This window comes from Notamacropus eugenii, chromosome 2 (assembly GCF_028372415.1).
Source record: "Notamacropus eugenii isolate mMacEug1 chromosome 2, mMacEug1.pri_v2, whole genome shotgun sequence".
In the NCBI taxonomy this organism is placed as follows: domain Eukaryota; kingdom Metazoa; phylum Chordata; class Mammalia; order Diprotodontia; family Macropodidae; genus Notamacropus; species Notamacropus eugenii.
In genome coordinates, this window is record NC_092873.1 from 513,724,088 (window position 1) to 513,747,826 (window position 23,739).

The following is a 23,739-nucleotide window of genomic DNA, read 5'->3' on the forward strand; positions in this document are numbered from 1 at the left end:
TCTTGTTTCTGGCCCTGTGAGTCCTCATGTGTAGAACCAAGGGGTTGTACTAAATGATTCTAAAGCTCCTTCTCAGCCCTGACAACCCCTGTCCTTAGGCCCCTCCCAGCCCTGATATCCCATGTTCTAAGCTCCCCCCAGCCCTGACATTCCATGTTCTAAGCTCCCTCCCAGCCCTGACATCCCCTGTCCTCGGGCCCCTCCCAGCCCTGACATCCCCTGTCCTCAGGCCCCTCCCAGCCCTAATATCCCTTGTTCTCAGAACCCTCCCAGCTCTGACATCCCATGTTCTAAGCTCCCTCCCAGCTCTGACATCCTAAGTTCTAAGCTCCCTCTCAGCCCTGACATCCCCTGTCCTCAGGCCCCTCCCAGCCCTGACATCCCCTGTTCTCAGGCCCCTCCCAGCCCTGACATCCCCTGTTCTCAGGCCCCTTCCAGCCCTGACATCCCCTGTTCTCAGGCCCCTCCCAGCCCTGACATCCCCTGTCCTCGGGCCCCTCCCAGCCCTGACCTTCTCTGGTCTCATGGGCTGGCTCACAATCGACTTTGCATCATTATTAGTTATAAGAGTTTGAGTCTCATCTTTGTTAACTCTCATTATTATCATTTTTGAGCTCCATGAGAAAGCAGGGAGAATGTCTGATAACATCCACCATGATCTGGGGGATGAAATATCTGTCTAGAAAGAATCTGAAAGAAGGAGGTTGCCCAGGGGTGGTGAGAAGCCAAGACCTAGAACCAGGTGTCCAAGTTTAATGATCTTTCCACTACACCCCATCACCCCATAAAATGAGAAAGGAAGAGGGGGTCCTGGAGGGGAAGATCGAACAACATTCTAACGTGCTGCAGGATCTCTGCCTAGTGCTACCACCATCACTGCTCTGAGTCTGGGTTTCTTCTATTCTAGCAGGCTCCCTTCTAGAGTATTCTAGGTCCCAAGGTTGTCTCTGGAGTGGACATGCCTTAGCACCCCCAGCCCTAAGTTTTCATGCTCTGAATCTATGAAAACCAATGAAGGGAAGCCTTAAAGTTCCCTCAAGGAGGAGGATGGAGATGGCTGAGCCTTTGTGAGCTCCCAGGGCCAATCCTAAGATAAATTACAATGAGTTCTTGGCTCTCCCTCCAGTACTTGGTCTCTTCTGCTAGGGAGATCTGGTTTTGGTTACCAGCTTTAGAGTTTTGTAAAGCAAACGATGAAATGTTCGTTTGTGTAATAGATTAGAGCCAGGACCGATTCCCTCCATGCAGCCCAGACACAATGGAGGAGATTCTTGGGGTCCTCTGAAGGGCTATAAAAATGGTGCCGCTGTGGAGTCTGAGCCATGCATGCCCTACAGAGAGTCACTGTTTCCCAGAGACAGTCACGGGAAACGCACAAAAAAAAAAAAGTCTTTTCTTACTGTTTTTGTCTCTGTACCCCCAACACCGAGCTCAGCGCTTGGCAGCACATAGTAGGTACTTAATAGATGCCTGCTGGCCTGCCATGCTGACATCTAACAAATGTTTGTCCTCTCTCTTCACAGAGGCCAGGAACAGGAGTCAGTCTCTGGTCTGTGTACTGATATCAACTCAGCTCAGAATAATACTGATCTTAAGTTACACACCTCGCAGTGACCAATGGCTTTTCCTCTTATTGTACAGACTGGCTAGGGTGGGGGAAAGGTGGTACAGGGGATACAGCCCCAGCTCTCCTCCACAGGCTGTGCACGAGGCCACCATCTGACTTTACACAAGGGCTGGCCAAAAATGGACTGCGCATCAGTGGGAGATAGATTGATTCCCCCTTACCAGAGGCCTTCAAAGACTGGTCCTCTTCCCCACCTGCTGGGGGGGGGAGACAGGCAAAGCTCATTAAATGGCAAGAGAATAACTAAAGGGTGATCTCCAAGGTAGATGAATGCACATCTGGCTTAGTGGGGAGAGGGGTTCTAGTCACGCCAAGGGGGAAAGAAAGAAGAAAGAGGTGGTGAGTGTAGACAGCCCTTCCTAGGAGGGTAGGGTGTAGGAAAGAGCCTGAGGAGACAGGAGAGGGTGGTGAGTTTTTAAGACTGGGGAGCTCTAGGGACACTGATGTACATTCTGGAAGAGCCTGAGAATTAGGATCAGAAAGTCCCAGAGGGTCTGCTTTGGGTTCCAGGCTGGTTAGCGAGGGGCCCTTTTCAGAATCCACTTTGGCAGGTGAGAAATTGGGGAGGGCAGGGAGTCGAAACCTGAGAGACGTAGGACCTCCCAGAGTGAGGAGCAGCCTCCGGGATTCATCCCTCGCCAGTGCTGCACCCCTGGGAGGAGGGCACCCAGCCTGGACTCTCAGGTGGGGAGTTCATTACAGGTTTCCTGTGTAAGAGGTACTTTATCTTATGCATTTAAATACATGCTGCCAAAAGATCCATGAAGGAAGGAAATAAGCATTTATGAAGCACCTACTATGTTCCAGGCCCTGTGTTAAGTGCTTTATACTGTCACATTTAATTCTCACAACAACCCTGGGAGGTAGGGGTGATTATTATCCCCATTTCACAGCTGGGGAAATGGGCAAAGTGTAAAGGATGTGCCCAGAGCCACAAAGCTAGGCTGAGACCAAATTTGAACTCAGACCTTTTAGACTGTAGGCCCAGCACTGCATCCACTACAACCCTAGCTCCCTCCATGACATTAAAAAAGGTTAAGAACCCCTAAGGGCACTCAGCCAATCAAGAAGCATGTGTCACATGCTGACTATATGCCGGGCACTTGCAAGGTGCTGGGGATGGATACAAAGCCCAAAGTGAAATGGTCCCTGCCCTCAAGGATCTTCTCTTTTGTCAGGGCCTTCTCCAGCTCAACCTTCCCACAGGAGGCTGTCAGTTTGGTGTAGTGACAGACCACTGGACTCAAGAAGTCCTAGGTTCACAGGGTAAAAGAGAAATGGAAAGAATTCACCGATCACCTCCTGAAATAGATCCCAAAAGGAAAACTCCTAGGAATATGGTAGCCAAATTCCAGAGTTCCCAGGTCAAGGAGAAAATATTACAAGTGGCCAGAAAGAAACAATTCAAGTATCATGTTAATACAATCAGGATAACACAGGATTTAGCAGCTTCTACACTAAGGGATCGAAGGGCTTGGAATAGGATATTCCAGAGGTCAAAGGAGATAGGATTAAAACCAAGAATCACCTACTCAGCAAAAATGAGTATGATACTTCAGGGAAAAAAATGGAATTTCAATGAAGTAGTAGACTTCCAAGGATTCTTGTTGAAAAGACCCGAGCTGAATAGAAAATTTGACTTTCAAACACAAGAATCAAGAGAAACAGGAAAAGGTAAACAGGAAAGAGAAGTCTTAAGGAACTCATTAAAGCTGAACTGTTTACATTCCTATATGGAAAGATGTTATTTGTAACTCATAAGACCATTTTCAGTATTAGGGTAGTTAGAGGGCGTATTTTTTATATACATGTGTATATATATAGATAGATAGATAGATATACACATATAGATATATATACATATATATACACACATATAATACATATATATCTGTATATACACACATACATATATAGACATATATACACATACACATATATGTATGTAGGTATGTATGTATGTGCATATCATATATGTGTAGGTATGTATATGTACATAGAGTACGAATAGACAGTGTGAAAAGGCAGAATATGAAAGGAGAATACCTAAAAAATAAAATTTACTGTTAAATGGAATGTACTGGGAGTAAGAGAAAGAGAGAGGTAGAAAGTAGCAAATCATCACACATAAAAGAGGCAAGAAAGAGCTTCTACAATGGAGGGGAAGAAGGGGGAGATGAAAGGAAATAATTGAGCCTTACTCTCATGGGATTTGGCTTAAGGAGGAATAACACACACTCCATTGGATATGGAAATCTATTTTATCCTGCAGTAAGGCAGGGGGGAAGGGGATAGGAGAAGAAAGATAATAGAAGGGAAAGCAAATTGGGGAAAGGGATAATCAGAAGCAAACATTACTGTGGATGGACAGGTCAAGGAAGAGAATGGAATAAATGAAGGGCAGGGTAGGACAGAGGGAAATGTGGTTAGTCTTTCACAGCATAACTATTATGGAAGTGTTTTGCATTGTTACACATGTATGACCTATATTGAATAGCTTGTTTTCTCAATGAGGGTGGATGGGGAGGAAGGAAGGGAGAGAATATGGAACTCAAAGCTTTAATAACGAATGCTAAAATTTGTTTTAGCATGCAACTGGAAAATAAGATATACAGACAATGGGGTATAGAAATCTATTTTGTCCTAGAGGAAAATAGAAGGGAGGACAGACTGGAGGGAAGGGTGGATAGGGTGCATGCTGTCCTGGGGTGGGGGGTAGGGAGAGATAGGGAGAACATTTTGAATTCAAATTATTGTGGAAGTGAATGTTGAGAACTGAAAAATAAATAAATTATCTATATCTATATCTATTTTTGAAAAGAAGTCCTGGGTTCAAATCCTGCCTCTGTCACTTACCAGCTGTATGACCATGGGCAAGTCACTTAACCCCTCTGAGCCTCAGTTTCCTCCACTGTAAAAGGGGATATTAATACCTAAAGCTCTGTGGCTCCCTTACAGGGCAGTGAGAGTGTATATGTCAAATACTTTGCAAACCTTAAGGTTTTAAACTCTTTTTAACATACTGGAAAGTATCCTGTGGCCATTGGTAATGGGGAACTCAATACCCATCCACCTACCAGACCAGCCCATTCCCCTGCTGGACAGCTCCTGATGGGGCAAACCACAAAGGGAAGTCAGCCTGGTAGCCCAGAACTCAGTGTCGTCAGCAGAACACAGCAGAGGCTTGTTAAATGTTTGCTGATTGATTTATTCACAGAAAATTCTGGCCTGAGAGAGGTTGTGTTTAATCATCTAGAACCCTGGTTTCTTGATCTACTTCTTCAAAGCAATAATTCCTCAAAGCAAAGGGACTCAGAAAGAATCCTGCCAAATTGATATTAAAAAGCATAGAGCTAACGGTGGTACTCTTCTCCTGAATAAGTATCAGGGAGTCCCCAGGATGTACAGGATCAAATGTACACTCTTCTGCTTGCCAGGGAAAGTCCTATAAAATCTGGCTTCAGCTCCCTTGCTTCCAGTCTCATTACACATTCCTCTCTTTCCTATACTCTGCATCCCAGCAAAACTGGCTATTTGCAGTTCCCTCATTTCTAGCCTGGAGAGTCCCCAGCTGCCTCTGAGACAGAGCTCAGTCACCACCCTCTGCACCAGGCCTATTCTGATCTCCCTCTCCGCACACCCCCTTCTCCCAAAGACTTTACTGATGTTTGTTCTTTAACCTCATTTGTCATGTCATTGAGTTAGTCAACAAGAATTGATGAGATTCCAAGTAGGCGCTTACTCACTAAGCCCAGAAATCTGCTAAGCAACTAAGGATGCCAAGGGAACAAAGGGAATAACACTTACTAAAAGCCTGCTCTGTACCAGGCGCTATGATAAGTTACATGTATTATTTTATTTGAAAAACAAAAACGCGGTCCTTGCCCTCAAGGTCCCTGCTCACAGTCTAATGGGGATAGAAGAACATATAAACAACTAGGCACATACAAGATGGGCAGCTGGGGGCATCATAACGCCCAGCCCTGGAACTAGGGTCAGGAAGACATCTTCCTGAGTTCAAATCCAGCCTTAGACATTTCCTAGCTGTGTGACCCTAGGCAAATCATTTCACCCTGTTTGCCTCAGTTTCCTCATCTGTAAAATGAGCAGGAGAAAGAAATAACAAACCACTCTAGTATCTCTGCCAAGAAAACTCCAAGTGGGGTCCCAGAGAGTCAGACATGACTGAAAAACTCCTGAATAAAAGAACATCCAAGATACAGCGTCAAAGCGAGGTGATCTCGGAGGGAAGGCATCACCACTGGGGGTCACTGGGACAGGCATCCAGAAGAAGGTGGGATCTGAGCCAGGTCTTGGTGGAAGTCAGGGAAATCAGTCCTTTACAACTTAATTGCCTTAGAGGGTCCTGGAAGCAGAGGAGAGTTAAGTGTCTTTCCCAGCTCTACAGCCAGGATGTATCAATGGCAGGACTTGAACCCAAAGCCTGTGTTCTAATATAGAGAGTGAGAACGAGGAGACCTCGGAGGCTTCTCAGAGAGCCAGAGCCTGTCATCTTACAGAGGAGGCAACTGAGGCCCAGAGAAAGGGATGGGGATTTCTCAAGGCTGCCCAGGGAGACAAAGTGGGGGCTACAGCCCAGGGCTCCTGATCCTAAATATAGGGCTCCTTCCATCACCCCACGTGGTTCCTTTTCCCTCTTCAGAGGCAAAGAACGCAAAGCTGCCACCTGGCAAAGCCTGAGTTGGGGGACCCTGGGGGGAGGCCATCCTCAGCAGCCCCTGAAGCATGTCTGTGCGTTACAGAAATAAAAGCTGGATTGGGCAGAGAGGATCCTTGCTTAGGTTGGCATCTGTGGAGAACCATTCAAATGAAAACATGCTGTGGGGTCCCCGCCTTGGCTCCAGCTGACCCCACTCCAGACTCCGTCATGCCCAGAGCAATCTTGGCCTTAGTTTGGGTTTCCAAGGTCACCTCCTCCAGAAGGCTTTCCTTGATTCCTCTATTTGTGAGCACTACTCTCAGGACAGGTCAGAGGCAGGGCTTGACCTCAGGTATGCCTGGCTGTCAGGGTAGGTCCCTAACTACTAGCCCAGGCTGCCTCCAGGGTTGGGGGTAGGGGGATTAGGAAAAGCTTCATGTAAAGTTGGTGCCTGAGCTGAGTCCTGAATGAAGAGAGGGATTCTGGGAGGAGAGGTGAGGAGACCGGGTCTTGCAGCCCTTTGGGGAACGTCCCCTTCCATTTTCTGGAGATCCCCCATACTAGGCTGCGCATCTGCAGAGACTGAGATGAGCCTATAGGGCTAGGAGCTTTCTGGGTGACCTGGGAAAAACTGCTCTCCTCCAGCTTCCAGGAACCTGAGGCCCAGAAGGGAATATGTGTCACACAGGAGGTAGGGGCAGGGTTGGCATTGGAACACAGGTCCTGTGTGCCCCATGGCACTGCACTGAGGAAGGAGAGCTGGGCCACATCATCACTAAAGCATTTGCCATCTGGAGCAGTCAATGTTTCAAAGTTCTAAATGCTAACTGTTTTGTTCTCAGGCCCTTCCCATCTCTGACATCCGCTGTTCTCAGGCCACTCCCAGCTATGACATCTTGTGTTCTAAGAGCCCTCCTAGCTCTGAGATTCTACACCAAGACAGTAATCAATACAGAATTCTAGAAATCTAAGTTATTAACAAAACGAATTAACTCCTATTAGAGACACACACTTGTTCACAGTATTAATAGAAACTGGTAACAAGGTGTTAACAGGAGAGACTGGGGCCTATTACAGCCAATTTGTGCTTTGCTAGTTTCAAGGTGTTAAAAAATCACGATAAGCCCCTTCTGGCAAGGCCCTCCCTCCAAAGTTCCTGAGAATGGGAATATGGGCTCTATACACTAAGCACAGGCTGTAAGTACAGAAATGCTCCACTAGCATTTATGAAGTACCTACTGTGTGCAAGGTTCTGGGGCCACAAACAACAGGAAAGCCCCAGCCCCCACCCTCACTGCCTCTACCTGTAATGGTATGGAAACACACAGACACAAGAAACAAGGAGAGAGGGGTGAGGGAGCGTGGATGGGACGGGGAAGGTTTAGCAAGCTCCATGGTGCTCCTGTCTGGGTTGGAGAGGTCCCCACCCCTGCTGTCTGTCCCCTCTCCAATGCATTACTGCAGAAGAAGTCAACAGCGTAATGACAAGGCACCCTCCAAAGCTATGAGGCCTTGCAAGGCACTCCATAAGGGTCCTGCCTGTCCAGACCACACCAGGAGTAGTAAGGCAGGGAAAATTCTGGGCACTGAAGTTCAGGAAGTTTACAGATTAGCTAGAGAGCTTCTTAAAGAAGGATACCAGGAGAGTGAGGGGCCTGCAGTTCAAGCCACGTGAGTCAAAAATGGAGGAACCAGAAAGGTTTAGCCTAGTACAACACCTGGCACACAGTAGGCACTTAATAAATGCCCGTGGGTCAGCACACAGTAAGCATTTAAAATGGTTATGGGACAGCATACAGTAGGTACTTAATAAATGCTTGCATACTGGCACACAGTAGGTGCTTAATAAATGCTTATCAATTGACTGGCATGAAAGCTTTTCAAGTACATGAAGGTCTTTCAAGAGATAAAGGTGTTAGCTCCAGGAGACAGAAAGAGAGAACAGGAGGCCAATTTAGGTCTGACATTAGCAAAAGCTTACTGACACAAAGCATTCACCCAAAGTAGAAGGGGCAGCCTTGGAGAGAGGGGGTTATAAAGAGCTTGTGAGATATTCCTTGGAGGGTTGATGAGCCTTCTTCTACGTGGGTTCAAGGAGTTCTCTAACTGGCTTCCACACCAGAAGGACTAATTAACGACTGAGCCCAAACTAAAAGGAATACAAAAGGATGAAGAGTCTTCACCTTCACCTTTTTTTGCACTTTTTCTTTCTGGAAGTGAGCAAAATGAGAATTTCCAGGTAAAAGAAAAAGCTTCACTTTTCTTGGGTCTCTGAGCATTTACGGTGCCTAGGATTTGTTTGTATAATGTCTATTCATTCATTTTTTACTTGTTTATTTTTGGTATTTACTCTTTGCCTATTTTAGGTGAATGTATCCCAAAATGGGACTGACCAGATAGAAGCTTCAGCAAGCATCTGAGTCCCCACCAATGACTAATGACTGAGAGCTGGTGGGAGAATGAGCTGCGTCTGGGGGGGGCATTAGCCTAGCAGTGAACTGACCTGAGACGTGAAAGGCAGTTAGCCAAGCTAGGCAAGGGAGTAGCTCCCCCAGCGGCCACCTCACCCCGGAAATGGACATGGTGGGGAGTCTGCAAAAGGTCCAGAGGTACCCTTGGCCACACATGTTCCTTTTGAGGGCACTCTCCTCAGGGATCCAGTGTGTGCAAGAAGGAGAGTGTGCCCCTGGGATGAGGAAAATGTTTTCTAGTCTAAGCCGACTCTTCTTAGATTTTGAGTGAGTGCAGAAAGAAGGGTGCTTCTAGATTTTGGGGGGGGGGATTTATTAATAACTTCTACCCTGTGTTATGCCCTCTCAAGAAATAAACTTTTGTAAAAGCTAACTGGAATAAGACCACAATGATGGTCTGAACAAACCAATTACACATAATTCACTTCCCTGAACAAGGCAGGGTTCAAACATATCCAGATACCCTGACAGATGGAAATGAGGACTGATAGTGAGGGGCAGACCAGATGGGGGCTCGTAGGTACATACTAGAATCTCCAGCTCCTCAGGAGTACCCCTAGAATTCTGAGGGGAGAAATAAGTCACCATCTGGCATCCCAGCCTACCCAAAGGAATAAGGGATGGGGGAGTGAACACACCTACACCATGCTTCTTCTCTTTGAGGCCTTGGTCATCTTTGTGTCACTCCCAAGGCCACACATTTAATGCAAAGGCACTGAACAGAACTGGTTTTGCTCTTTCCTGAATGGATGAAATTAGATCAGAGATTTCAAAGGAGCTACAACCTTACTGATGAGGGTGTTCCCACTAGCAGCTCAAAACTAACTCATCCCCACTGTGTCATGCTGTGCACCCCTTATCCTGAACTTCCCAGAAATAAAACAAAATAAACAGAAAGTAATCTAGGGAAGAGGCACACAAAGCCAGCAGAAATCAAGAAAAGTTTTATCTAGAAGGTGATATTTGAGCTTAGCCTTGAAGAAAACAAAGGATTACAAGAGGAGGAGATGAGTAGAGAGGGCACTTCAGGCATAAGCCCGTGCAAAGGCGTGGAGGTGGGAGATGTAAAGAACACCAGAAGACATTACATAAATAAAAAAGTGTATGAAAGGGAGTAATGTATAATAGGGCTGGAAAGCAGATCGGCGCCAGATTGTGAAGTCCATTAAACGCCAAACAAAGGCCCTTATATTTAATTCTGGAGTGAGTCCCTGGGGTTTCCTGAGCAGTTAGGAAGATTTCTTTTGCACTGAGTTGAAGAGGGAGAGGAGCCAGGAAGGCCACCGCGGAGGCTGTTGTAAGACCAGGCGTACAGATCGGTAGTCACTGGTATCCTGTCGTTTACTGTTTGGGGGGGTGATTTTTAAAAAATTATTTCTGGGGGAAAAATCCTCTCCTCTTTTGGAGGGCTCAAAGTCTTTGAGGCTGAGCTACCTCGAGCACTCACGTCTTCCATCTATCTGGTCTCTTCTTTCTGTTCTTTCCAGATTTGAACCCAGCTTCTCAAACATCCACAGACTGAGCACACCACTGAACCTCCCCACCTGCGCAGTGGTGGGAGACTCGTGACAATGAGATCCCAGAGCCCAGGTCCAACGCATCCCCTACACACCCTGATGGAGTTAACCCCTAAGGGGGACGGAGCCTCCCCAGCACTCTGGCAGCAGCCAAAGTTTGTTTTCCCATCGCCAGCCTGCTAGAGATTCAGATTTACTGTCTTCACAAGCGGCTGCTATTAAACAGAACCTGTCATTATTCACAGCAGATGCCATAATGTGTGCTGAAAGAACATGGTGCTACCTGAAGCCTTAAAAATGAAATACTGAACCAGAATGGAGCAAGTCCACCAGGGGAGGCCCATTCTTGGTTGGCCCAACCATTTCTAAGTTAAACACTTTGGCTTTCAAGAAAACACATATAAATTAATATAAAATGACTTTTCCTGGCACATGGAGGGTTCTGCCTTCAACCCTCTCTAAAAACAACACAATCTAATATACATGCGAGCAAACCCTCTACCTATGCCTGAGAGCCAGCATAAATATATTTGGTAATGAAGTCAGATCCTCTTAGAACATTTGTGAGTAAATTAGATAATTCTGTCAAGCTATTTAAATGTCTTAGAAACCCTTTGGGAGCAGGGAATGCTGAACTGGACATTGACTTTGGCAAGAGGGGCCAGAATATGAGTCCTCCTCCCCCTCCCCCCACCTAGAAAGGGAGAAGGGCTTGAAATCAAGCCCCGCCAACATGAGTAGTCTTTTGTCCCCTAGTCTGGGGGAGGTCTCGGTATCTGCATAATTCACATTTGGATCAGGCAACACAAGGGAGTTGGTAGAAGCCTTGGGGGCCAAGGAGGTGAGGGATCCCATCTTGTCCTCCCTAGGACTCACGGCGTGTACTTACCCAGGAATGCAAGGACAGGTGATGGATGAGGCGAAGCTGTGTACACAGGCCCGATGGGAAGGTCGGCTAGAGAGATGGCTGTTTATTTGTCTTTAACAGGATGATGTTTGTGAAGTGTCTTGGGGGACAGGTCATTTGAGGAGGGCTTACAAAGCGGGATGAAGTCCAAGGTAATTTTTCTGTTTCCTGGGAGGGGTCAGGCTAGTCTAGACCTGTGTCCCCCCTCCTTTTTCAGCTTTATCTCCCATGGCTCCTGGACGTGCACATAAGGCATTCCCAGTGTCACACAGAAAGTGACTTACTGTCTACTGAGACAGGCTGATCTGTTTTTACGTAGCTCTAAATTTTTAGGCTGGTCTAAGTAAAAACTGGGCAGCAAGGTGGCAGTGGGTAGAGTGGAAGACCTGAGTTCAAATCTGACCTGACACTTACTAGCTGTGTGACCCTGGGCAAGTCACTAAATCCTGTTTGCCTCAGTTTCTTTATATGTAAAATGAGGTGGAGAAGGACATGGTAAAGCACTCCAGTATCTTTGCCATGAAGAGTTAGACATTATTTTAAAATGACTGAACGTAACAATGATTTTCGGGAGGGTGGCAAGGTCTGAAAATAATTCCTAGGAGGTTAGGAGAGATTTTTGAAATGGTTTAGTCTTCTGGTTTAAGAGATCTGCCAAACCACTCTAGTGCCATGAAGTCAGGAGATATAAGGTGTTTTTTTTTACCAGGAAACTAGATCTGAGAATATTGAAAGAATTTGTGAGTGTGATTCCTGAGTAGCTGTTGGCCCCTTCTGCAGAATCCTGGCGGAAACAGAACTAAGGAGGGAGGAAGAGGCAGGGAGACAGATGATTTAAAACTCTATCCCAAAGGGAAATGAGCTGCCTTGGGAGGCAGTGGGTTCCTCCTCTCTGGAGTATTCAAGCAGAAGCCAGATGAACACTTGTTGGAGATGTTGTGAGAGGATTCTTGTACATGGATGGGTCCCTTCCAACTGTGAGACTCTGGGACTCTACCTGGAGGATTCAGTCACATGCAACAAATGTCAGCAGTGAGGTTGGGGGCTGTACTAAGAGAGGCTTAGTGTCCTGGATGAGGGAGGGGATGGTCCTCCCACTGTTCTGAGCTTGACAGTCCTCACCTGGAGTGTGCTGTGTTTAATTTAGGTATCCTTGTTTAAGAAGGATATTGATCATCTGGTGGGGGAATTAGAGGAGGAAAACCAGAACCGCAAAAGGCCTGAGACTATGTCCTATGAGGACCGGCTGAAGACACTAGTGACCTGTAGCATCAAGCACAGGTCTGATTGTATCCTTTCCTGCCCAAGAAGCTCGAGATTTAAGTAAGAGAAGACACTTGAGAAGCAGGGGAACGGGGTGGGATGGGGTGTTCCCTATTGCTTCTTGGATCAGATACAAGATACAAAGCTGCTCATCGTCTGGCTCCAGCCTAGCTTCTCCCTCACAGTCCTCCATCAAGGTCAAGTAGCCGGCCATCTGTTTCCTGTATCTCTGACCTCTGTGCCTTTTTACAGGCTGCCTCCCACTGCTGGAATGCTCTCCCTATTGTGGAGTCTCAGAATCCTTTAAAGGTTCTGTTCAAGTACCATCTTGTACAAGAAGCCCTCCACGATTACCCCAACGGTTAGTGCCGCTGACAGCCAGGTTTAATTATTTATATACATGTACATTTATTCCATACATTCTGTGTACTTAATTCACATATTTATACGTATTTCATATATTTGTGTACTTCATATATCTGTGTGCATCTCATATATCTTATATGGGTTTTTTCATATATTTGGGTTTGTTTTGTATCCATTTTACATGTATTTATTTGATATATATTTTATCTTTGCTTATCGGTGGGCATTCTGGATTCTCCAATAGAATATAAACTCATCGACAACAGGGACTGTTTTTGTTTCATTGTCTGCATCCCTAACACCCAGCACAGCACCCAGTAAATGCTTAATCAATGCCTGCTGAATTGAGGAGCAGTGGGGCATTCTAACTGTCCTTGAGTATTTGAAGGACTGTATCCTGAAAGGGTTAGAATTATTCTTTTTTGGCCCTCGAGGGCAGAATCAGGCCCACTGGGTAGAAATTAGAGTTAAAGGTTGAATTTGGCTGGATGGAAGGGGGAATTTCCTACTAATGGAACATAAGGAAGTGAGTTCCCTGTCCATGAAAGAATGAAAACAACTAGATAATTACTGGTTGGGGATACCGTAGAGGGGATTCATATACTTCAAAAGAGGTAGCAATGACACTGGGCACAGCTCCTAACATGGAAAGGACACTGGATTCAGGTTCAAATTTCAGCTTTGTCCGGGAAACAATTTTTACAGTCAGTGTCTCTGACGAAGGCCTCATTTCTAAAATATATAGAGAACCGAGTCAAGAATACAAGTCATTCCCCACCTGACAAATGGTCAAAGGATAGGAACTGGCAGTTTACGATGAAGAAATTAAATTATCTATAGTCACATGAAAAAATGCTCTAAATCACTTTTGATTAGAGAAATGCATATTAAAACAACTCTGAGGTGCTACCTCACACCAATCAGATTGGCTAATTTGAAAAAAAATGAAAATGACAAATGTTAGGCGGAATATGGGAAATTTGGAACATTAATGCGCTGTTGGTGGAGTTGTGGACTGCTCCAACCATTCTGGAGAGCAATTTGGAACTATGTCCAAAGGGCCATAAAACCGTGCATACCCTTTGACCCAGCAATACCACTTCTAGGTCTGTATCCCAAAGAGATCGTAGAAATGGGCAAAGGACCCACGTATACAAAAAATATTAATAGCAGCTCTTTTCGTGATGGACAAGAATTGGAAATCAAGGCGATGCCCATCAATTGGGGGACAGTTAAACAAGCTATGGCGTATGACAATGATGGAATATTATTGTGCTATGAGAAATGACGAGCAGACACATTTCAGAAAAACCTGGGAAGACTTATATGAACTGATGCTCAGCACCACCGGGTGATGATCAGCTATGACTGACTTAGCTCCTTTCAGCAGAGCAAGGCTCTAAGACAACTCCAAAAGACTCATGATGGAAAATGCCACCCACATCCAGAGAAAGAACTAGGTAGTCTGACTGCAGATCGAATTAGAGTTTTTTTACTTTTTTCTTTCTTGTGGTTTTCCCTTTTTGTTCTGATTCTTCTTTCATAACATGACCAATGTGGAAAAATGTTTAATGTGATTGTACATGTATAGCCTACGTCAGATTGTATGCCATCTTATTAAGGAGGAGGGAGGAAAGGGAGAAAATATTTGGAATTAAAAATCCTATAAAAGTGAATGTTAAAGCTGTCTTTATATGTAATTAGAAAAAATAAAATACTATTATTAAGTGGGGGAGAAAACAAATTTCAGCTTTGTTATTTATGAGCTACAAAAACTTAAGCGAGTTCCCCTTCTCTCTCTGTCTGGGCCTCAGTTTCCACTCTGGTAAAACTGAGGGGAGTGGCTTCTAAGGGTCCTTCTCTTCCTCCCTCCTGCCCCCCAATTCCCTGATTCTAGCCCAGAAAAAGCTCCGATAGATCAGTGCTGAGGGCTCCAGAGGGGCAGAGGGGAAGGGGGTGGGGCACCAAGGACAGCAGAACAGTCCAATTCTGTTTATTTGCAAGGAAAACTCGTTTTCTTAAGGGTCCTCCAATTAGCACATTAAATACTTAGCTCCAATTAGCGGGCTGTAATGGGAAGCATATTGGTGCAGGCAGAACGTGGGGCATTGTGGACGCCTGCATTTGCCTTCAATTACTTCAAGTTTAAGGCTCAGGCTCTTCAATGCGTCACAGCAACATGCTGGGGACAAGGGTCTGCCATGGGCACAGCCATCAGTGGGTCCAGTGGGGGCAGCCAGGGTGGAGCGAGAAAGTGGGAGGCGGGCACGATGAGGCTGTGTGTATGGAGTGGGCAAGAAAGCAATTTGTCCACCAAACAAATAACTGTTAGCCCTGGGTTGTAGCGGGAGGCCACCTGGGAGCTTCCTGGGGAGGGGTGGGCAAGGGATTCCTTGGCTCTGAGGCCCCCCAGCTATCTTCCCCCCAATGCCCACAGGAATGTAAGACAGCCCACTTCCTCCTGGAGAGGAGAGGCCTGGGTTCTAATCTTGGATCTGCCCTGGGCTCACTCACTGTGTGACCCAGGCCAAGTAATTTCCCCTTTCTGAGCCTATTTTCTTTCTTTCTTTCTTTCTTTCTTTGTTTCTTTTTTTTTTTTTTTGGAATAAGTGGGGGTTTGATGAGATTAGTCATTAAGGTTCCATAGTTCCTGTTCTAAGGCCCCTCCCAGCTCTGACATTTCTGAACATGGTAGCTGGACACACACAAACACACACACACACACACACACACACACACACATGCACACACATTTTTGAGGGGGGCATTTACTTATTCATTTACTCCCTCCCTCTATGCTGAGCTCACACCCACAATGTTGTGGGGCAGGGAGCTGTACCTACCCTTCCCTGGTGCTCTCTGCTGCAGGCAGAGGGGATAGGTGGTGCTGGGAACTGGCCATGGCGGAGGAGTCCAGTGAGTGGTGCCTGGAGGTGCTGTCCTGAGGGGGGGGCAGGATGCCGGCAGTCAGTCCATTCTGAGAGGCACCTGAGCCAGGGAACATGCCTGTAGGGACCGGAAGCATCCATGTGTTATCTGGCAGCTGGCAACAAGCCTTCCCCCCTTGCACCTACTGACCCCAGACATCCTCACATGGCCTGAGGGGTCCTTCTCCTAGAAATCAGCCAAGATGCCACCAGGATCTGGGCACTACAAGTGGGCAGGACCAGGGATGGGTCAGGTCTATGGCCTCTGCCCTGGTGAGGTCCGGGGTTAAGGTCTGGGGGCCACAGGCTGGAATGGCCATCATTCAGCTAGAGAATGTCTAGAAATGGGCAGCCAGGATGCTCCAGGATCCTGGGATCAAGCCATACACCATCATGGGCCACCAAGTCCAGTCATTGTCTTTTCCAGATGAGGAAACTGAGGCCCTCACAGAGTCACAAGGTCAGAATTTCAGAACTAGAAGGGACCAGCGATCAATCAATCAATCCTTTATTACATGCCTACTACGTGCCAGGCATCCCTGATCCCAGACTCATGAGATCCTCAATTAATGAGCATTCATTAAGCTCCTACTATGTGCTAAGCATTAAATTCATAAGCCAATCAATCAATGAAGATTTATAATGCTAATTCAAATAAAAAATAAAATCAATGAAAAATAGCAGCAGGCTTTGGGGACACAAATGAATGAACGCAAGTTCCTTCTGGGGGGCGGGGTTCGTTTTTTGTATCCATGGAGCCAAGGGCAGGGCCAGCCCCTAATGGGAGCTTCATAAATACTGATCTTGTTCACTTAGCCTCTCTACTCTGTGCTGGACACCGGGGCTTGCGTCAGCCCACCACACAGCCAAGGAAATGATAGATAATTAATTCAAGGACAGATAGTTCATTAGCAACTGTGGGGGGGGGGGGAGGAGCGGGGATCAGGCAAGGCTTTCTTATAGCAAGTGGCACCTAAGATGAGCTTAGAAAGAAGCTAAAGATTCTAAGAGGTGTGGGAGGAAGGCATTCCTGATAGAAGGGACAGCCTAGGCAAAGGTATGAGGGTGAGAGATGGAACATTAGGAGGGAGAAGTGGCAAACTGGCCAGTCTGGTACAACACAGAGTGTGTAGGGGAGTGACGTTGGAGGCTGACTTCGGGTGGGAGGGCACTAACAGTGGAGGGATGGCTATGAGTGAGACCTATGAAACCTGGATCTGTGTCCAGATCCAGATCCTGTGTTGGATCGTGTGTTGGGGGTGGGAGCCTCACTAGCCAACCTTAGCCCTCAGGATGCTCCCACTCTGGCTGGGGAGCTTGGTTTTGGCTCAGACCTTCTCCCCTCTCCCTCTCCCTTGTACCCCCCACCACTCACCCCCACACCTGGCCAGGCCTCTGGCCAGAGCTCTTCCTCTTAGGTTTGCCAGCCCCTCTCTGGCCCCTGTGGGGACTGAGCATCCCAGACCTTTTCTCCCTGAACCGCTTCAGTGTGTAAATGCATGTCATCAATCACAATTCACAATTGTTTAACCTCTGGCCCAAACATCTGTTCCCCAAACAGCGCCGCCCTGGGCAGCTGCAGAGGGGGAGAGCTGGAGAGACAAAAAAACCCAGAGTGAGAAGCAAAGGAGCCCAGAGATAGGGGCTGCTGGGCCTGTTCTGCCCCTCCCTGGGTCTCAGTTTCCCCATCTGCAAAACAAGGGAATTGTATGAGAGGACTCCCAACAAGTTGTTTCTCTGGTACTTGCAAGTTTGCTGGAAAGAGCTTTCCTGAAAGCAACCCTGTGAGGAAGGTGGGCGCGGGGCTACCCAGGCTTGGAGAAAATGAGTTGCCCAAAGGGCACAACTGGAGGGTCACAACCGGCATCTGACATTCGAACTTTGCTCCCTCCTTCATACCATGGCCAGGGCTCTTTCTGTGACCCTCTGGGGAGCAGACCCAGGCTTGCCTCTATACCTCCTTGTTAGTGTGTGATCCCAGGACTCGGAGGTAAAGAAACCTCTCTGCCTCTCTGGCACCCCCATCCCTGCCTGGACACATCAACTGAGACCTCCAGCCAGGTGGGCAGATCTGTCAGAATGGGGCTGATCTGTTTAATAAAGCAAGAGACTGAGGTAGGAAGGACCAAGCCCGCTGATGAATGGGCTCCTCCCCTCACCCTGTCTGTTTCTCTCCTCTGTCTCTCCTCCCCACTTTTGTCTCCCTCCCTCCCTCCTGTCTCTCCCTCTCTCTTTCTCCCTGTCTCTCTGTCTCCTTCCTCTCTTCCTCCCTTCTGTCTCCCCCTATCTCTTCCAACCTAACGTAGCAGACCCAGCCTTCAGACTGCTGGAGAATTTCCCCACCACGGAGGGGGTCTCTCTCCTTATCTGCTGAGATCTCCTTGGTCTCTCCAAAGCCTGGAGCACAGCAGCACTGAGTAGGAGGAGTCAGGGAACAGGGGGTGGCAGTCACCCCAAGCTCACCTTCAGGATCCACATAGGACAAGTGGCCGCACTCTAGCACTTTTACGTTTTTTAAGTGCTTGACCTGAGTGATAGGAAGTAGGTGCTATGATGACCCCCACTTTACAGAGAAGGAAACTTAGGCCCAGAGTCTAAAGGACTTGCCCAGGGTCCCATGGCCAGTATCAAGACCGGGTCTGGACCTCTGGTCTCCAGGACCAGCCTTCCTTCCAGGGCACCAGGCTAACATGTGACCCTGGGCAAGTCACTGTCCTCCCTACCTGAGGATGGTCCTGGCCCTATTACCTATGACCCCACGACCATCAGGGAACATCGTGTTCCCTGTACAGGATCCTCTGGCTGGTTGGGTTCTCTGGCAAGTTCCTTCCTCTCCTTTGTGCCTCAGTCTCCTCACTTGTCCAGTGGAGGAGCGTGGGCTGGAGAGAAGGGAAAGTATGTGCTCCAGCTCTGACACTCAAGGTCTCTTCCCTGGACCAGAGCTGAAAGTGGCTCTGAAGCCAGACTCCCTGAATGATGGTGCTCTGCTTCTCCATAGGATTGGCTCCTATCCCTCACATATTTTAAAACCTGAAGCTGTTCCAACTTTGAGGGAGAAAAAATAAAGTTAAAACATTAAAAAAAAACAAAAAACATTTGGAGTAATCTGAGAAATCCCAGTGGCCTGAGGCTCCACGTATGGCTATTGTGGTTTCTTTGAAAAAACAAAAAAACAAGCCCCCAAATGAATGTTTTCAACTGGAATAAAAAGGCCATTATCTGGTATCACTTCCCATGTGGTGCACCAGGGAATGCTGGCGACCCATTTGTCCTGAAACATGAGCCCAGCTTTCTCTGGCTTTGCTATCTGTGGCAGCCTGGGAGCCAGGGAAACAGGCAGAGGATGGACGTCAGAAGAGGGAGGGAGCATGGACCATGTAAGGAAGGGACAGAGACTCAGAGCTGGGAGGGGGCTTAGAACAGGGAAGGTCAGAGCTGGGAGGGGGCTTAGAAAGGGGATGTCAGGCTGGGAGGGGGCTTAGAACAGGGGATGTCAGGGCTGGGAGGGGGCTTAGAACAGGGAAGGTCAGAGCTGGGAAGGGGCTTAGAACAAGGGATGTCAGGGCTGGGAGGAGGCTCAGAACTAGAGAAAGTTAGAATAAAGACTGTCAGACCCCCAAGGATCACCCAGCTCTGCTCTCCATCCATGTCACTTTACAGATGAGGACAGTGAATCCCCCAGAGAAGAGATGTGCCCAAGGTCCTGGAGGGAGCAGGGCTGGGTGTGGCCCCTTACCCTGCATTCTCTGAGGCTCCTGGATGGAGCCTAGGTTTCATTAGGAAGGAAGCATTTGCAGCTGGAGGGGGCTAGAGACACAGACAGAGTCAGGGGCCAGGGAGATTGGAGGCTGGGCTGGAGGGGAATATGAGAAGAGAAGGCTTTGAAGGAAAGTTACCAATGCTCTCATAGGGGCCAAATCCAAGGGCCTTTTCTCAGGACCTCTAGTTCCTGACCTCTCTGCGGCCTGTGACCCCATCGAGCCCCCTCCTCTGGCCATCCTGCTCTCTGGCGGCTCAGGTTGGCCCAGTTCAGTTGACCACTCCTTCTCAGAGTGCTCTGCAGGATCCTCCTTCAGACCTTGGCCTCACCCCCCCAAACCCGTGCCCGTCATCTCCTTGACTTCTTTGGCTCCCATGGACTTAATGATCACCTCCATGCACATGACTCTGAGACCTATTTATCTGACCCTGACCTCTCTCCTACCTCCAAGCTCACATCACCAACTCTCTTTGACATCTTGCAATAAGTGCAGAACAGATTCCATGACCTCTCCCCTCATACCCTCTCAACCTCCTCTCACTGTGGCAGGGTGTTGCCATCCCTGGTCCCACCCTAGGAGTTGCCTGCACTCTCTGACCCCCCATGTCGAAGTTGTCCATTTTACCTTCACAGCATCTCTCCAATACCTGCCCTTCCCTCCTCAGGACACTATCCTCTTCTCCCTGGACCATTATAACTGTCTGGGGGTGGGGGCCTGCCTGCCTCAAGCCTCTCCCTACTCCAATCCATTCCCCGTTCGGCCACCAAAGAGGTTGACTGCCTTCTGTTCAATGACCTGCCCTAGCTCCTCATCCCCTCCAGGATTCAAGACAAAAACACCCTGATTTGGCCTTCAAAGCCCCTCCCACCTCTTTAGGCTGCTTCCACCTTTCTGCAGGCTGGCCACACTAACCATGTCTTCACACCTGGAATGCTCCCCGGCTTCCTTCAAGATTCAGCTCAAATCCCACCTTCCACAGGAGGCCCTTCTCAGAGCCCCCCACCTCAAATGCCTTCCCCTCTGAGATTACTATTCATTTAACCTGCACAGTCCCTATGTGGAGGCTGTGCCTTTAATCGTGAGCTCTCAGAGGGCAGGAACTCCTTTTGCCTTTGTATCCCCAGCCCTTAACACGGAGGCTGGCAGTGTACTGAGGAATTGATCTAGCCCTTCCCTCAGATCCTGCTGTGTCTGTGGTTCTGAATGGGCTCATTCTAGATTGAATCAAGGACTTGGAGGCCCCACCCCACTCCTCCCCAGTGACCACCCACCCGCCCCTCACTGCGCTGCTTACCTGGGAGCAGCTCACGGCCCACAGCTCTTCCACATTTGCCATCCAGGCCATGCTGGGAGGACGGGTGGACCTGGGGGAGGCCCAGGCACTCACTCAGGACGTCCGGCTCGGCCTCGGCACACACGTGCAGCTAGGATAGGAGCAAATCAGGGTTTGAGCAATGACTGGCCTTCCTATCCAAACCCTACATTTTACAGACAGGGAAACTGAGGCCCAGAGAAGGTGCTTGAGGCCAAATATCACAGCAAGTGGCAGAAACAGGAATCTAACTCGTGTCTTCTGACGTGTTGTTCTCTTCACACATCCCAGCATAGAAAACCCTGAGCTCACCATTGTGAGGGATTCAAAGAATAAAGCATGGATGGAAAGAGCCACAGAGGGCCCTAGGTTGAAGCCCTGACCAAGCCAGAATCCTCCATAGCTAGGACTCTGAGGCAGAATTCGAACTCAGGTTTTTGAACCAACACTTATCACTGTCTGGGGGCAGGGAAGGCACTGAATAAATTGCTGTCTCGACTGCAAGGCCAGCATTTTCCCCACTGCTACACCTGCTGATGGGAAGCTCCACCTCGTAAGGCAGCCCGTTCCCTTACTGAGCACCATTAGAAAACCATGGGCTTTGCAGTAGAAGAGCTTAAGGTCTAAGTGGGGCTACAAGCCATGGAAAAGTGTATGAGAGAGGCAGAAGTGAAGACCATTAAGAGTCCAGTGGAAGAGGAGGGTCGATCAGGGAGAGCTTCCAGGAGGAGATGGCACCTGATCTGGGTCTACAGAAACAGGGAGAGCAAAGGCAGGGCAATGGGAAAATGGGGGGGGGGGCACATTTGGGGACACTGAGACTTCTAGTTTGGTCTTGGTGAAGGAGAAAACCTTTGCAGTCTGGGAAGGCTGGGGGTCGGAGGTCAGAGGGCTTCCTTTCTGCATCCCCCAAACTGAGCCCAATGCCTGGCATGCAGTAAGTGATTAAAGAAGTGACAGAAGAAAGGTGTCCTGGGCTGCCTCACGAGGTAATGAGCTCCCCATCAGGGGGTGCGCCCTTCCAACCCAGGCTGGGGATGCAGCAGGAACTGGATTACAGTCTGATTACAAAACAGCTCAGACTAGACTCTCTTTCACATTCCCTTTGAGGCTCTTGGATTCTGGGACTCTAGATGCAGACTGGTCAGAAGAACCCCTCCTGCGTGCCCTGGGGTCAGAGTGCACAAGCCGTGCCCAGGCCCGGGGCACTGCTGCATGACTCCCGAGTGCACGCGGCTCCCGCCACTTGGCAGCTGTTTTCCATGTAAACGAATGTTCTGGCAAAAAACGGGCAAGACGTGTTCTCGCTAACCACAATGTCGCTCATATTAAAACCAGCAGGAGAGGAGAATTAGGAAAGAAAAGCATTTCTAATTCTCTTTTCAAACACAGCGTGGCTGCCAACTCGTTGTCATAATACAGGGCTCCAGTTACCCAGAAACATTCATCATCTCCCAGGGCTGCTAAGGACGAGCTATCGTGGACGACTTCACGGTTCTGTATCTCGAGATCCCCTGGGCCCGGGCCTCGCCCTCAGACCAGGCAGGGCCTGGGGAAAGCGGGTGAGCATTCAGTGCCTGGACAGCTGCTTGTGCAAGATGGGAATGGGGCGCTCTCATGCCTGGAGGGCATGACTACCCGTGTGACTTAGGGACAGTGGTTTCCCTTTCTCTCAGCTTCGGTGTCCGACCCTTCCAAGGCTAAAGCAGGTTGAAGCTGATTCCCTCGCTGGCCTCTTCCGGGGGGGGAGAGGAAGGCACTCCTGGGGACCTAAGTCAGTCTCTCCCAGAGCCTCCCAACTGATGGGAGAAGGGGGCAAATCTACAGGTTTAGAGCTGAGCCCAGTGGTGGCAAAAGCCCCCAGCAGGGGGTCAGCCAGCCCAAGCACCACCAGCCTGTGGTGCTAGAGGTGCCCTGGCTTGAAGATTCAGCATGCCATAAAGGAAAGGTACTGGCTCTGGGTTCAAATCTCTGCTCTGCTCCTAGCTGTGTATCTTGACTATGTCTCTTTACGCTGGGCCTCAGTTTCCCCATATATAAAATGAGAGGGTGGGACTCTGGCTTTTGAGGCCCCTATCTAGCTCAGCATCTATGAATCTATGACAGGGTGACCTTCAGTAGGTCACTTAATTTTCTTGAACCTCAGTTTCTCCATCTGTGAAATGGGGATCATGATCTGTGTGCTGCCCCCTGTCCTGCTGGGTTGTTTTAAGGACAGGGCTTTGGAAACCTTTAAAGAGGTATAGACATGAGAGGAGGATTCAGCAGACAATAAACATTTGTCAGGCACTGATAGTGTGCCAAGTACTGTGCTGGTGTTAGAAGCTAGGTTGCTGTTTGCTCTTTGGAAATGCTGGGCCCAAGGTGACCCTGACCTACTGATAACCCAGGAGACTGCCAGTGGGTGGGCTAAGGTGGGGGGCATCCAGGGCATTGAAAAGCACAGCCTTGGGACTGTGAGCCCACACAAGATAAGGGATTCACCCAGGCTTGTAGAGAGAGTAAAATGTTTAAGGCTGGATTTGAACTTGGATCTTCCTGACTTCAAGGGCTGCGTGCTGTCTCTGCTGCACCCCATTTTACAGATGAAGGAAATGAGACCCAGAAGAATGGAGTGGACAGAATGCTTGGCTTCAGGGTCAAGAAAGAGAGATTTCAAATCCTGCCGTGCTGTATGACCACAGGAAGGCCTCTCTCAGTCTCAGTTTGCTCATCTGTAAAATAGGCAAACAAATACCCACAGCACCTCTCCCCTAGGCATGTCGAAGCACTTGAGTAAGAGAATCTAAAGCATTCTGTAGGAGTGCTCAGGCTGGCACACAGTAGGTGCTTCATACATGCTAGTTCCCCCTTCTTGCATTAAGAAGCTTGTCTGAGATTCTGCTGGCAGTGCCAGGCACAGCCAGGATTCACACTCGCCTCTTTTCC

The 23,739-nt window shown here is 48.4% G+C and overlaps 1 protein-coding gene across 3 annotated transcripts in view; it reads right to left on the bottom strand.

Annotated features, from left to right (window-relative positions):
* The window catches only part of GLIS1 (GLIS family zinc finger 1), a 249,851-nt gene that overhangs the window by 6,732 nt on the left and 219,380 nt on the right, over positions 1-23,739 (bottom strand). For 2 of the 3 annotated variants that reach the window (XM_072649517.1, XM_072649516.1), the window contains 2 exons: positions 20,794-20,923; positions 15,655-15,817 (listed from right to left, as the gene is read on the bottom strand). In XM_072649517.1, coding sequence (XP_072505618.1) covers positions 15,655-15,817; positions 20,794-20,923 — 293 coding nt within the window. Of the gene's footprint in view, positions 1-451; positions 15,088-15,654; positions 15,818-20,793; positions 20,924-23,739 lie in introns of those variants that run through there. The other variant, XM_072649518.1, reaches the window with a different exon arrangement.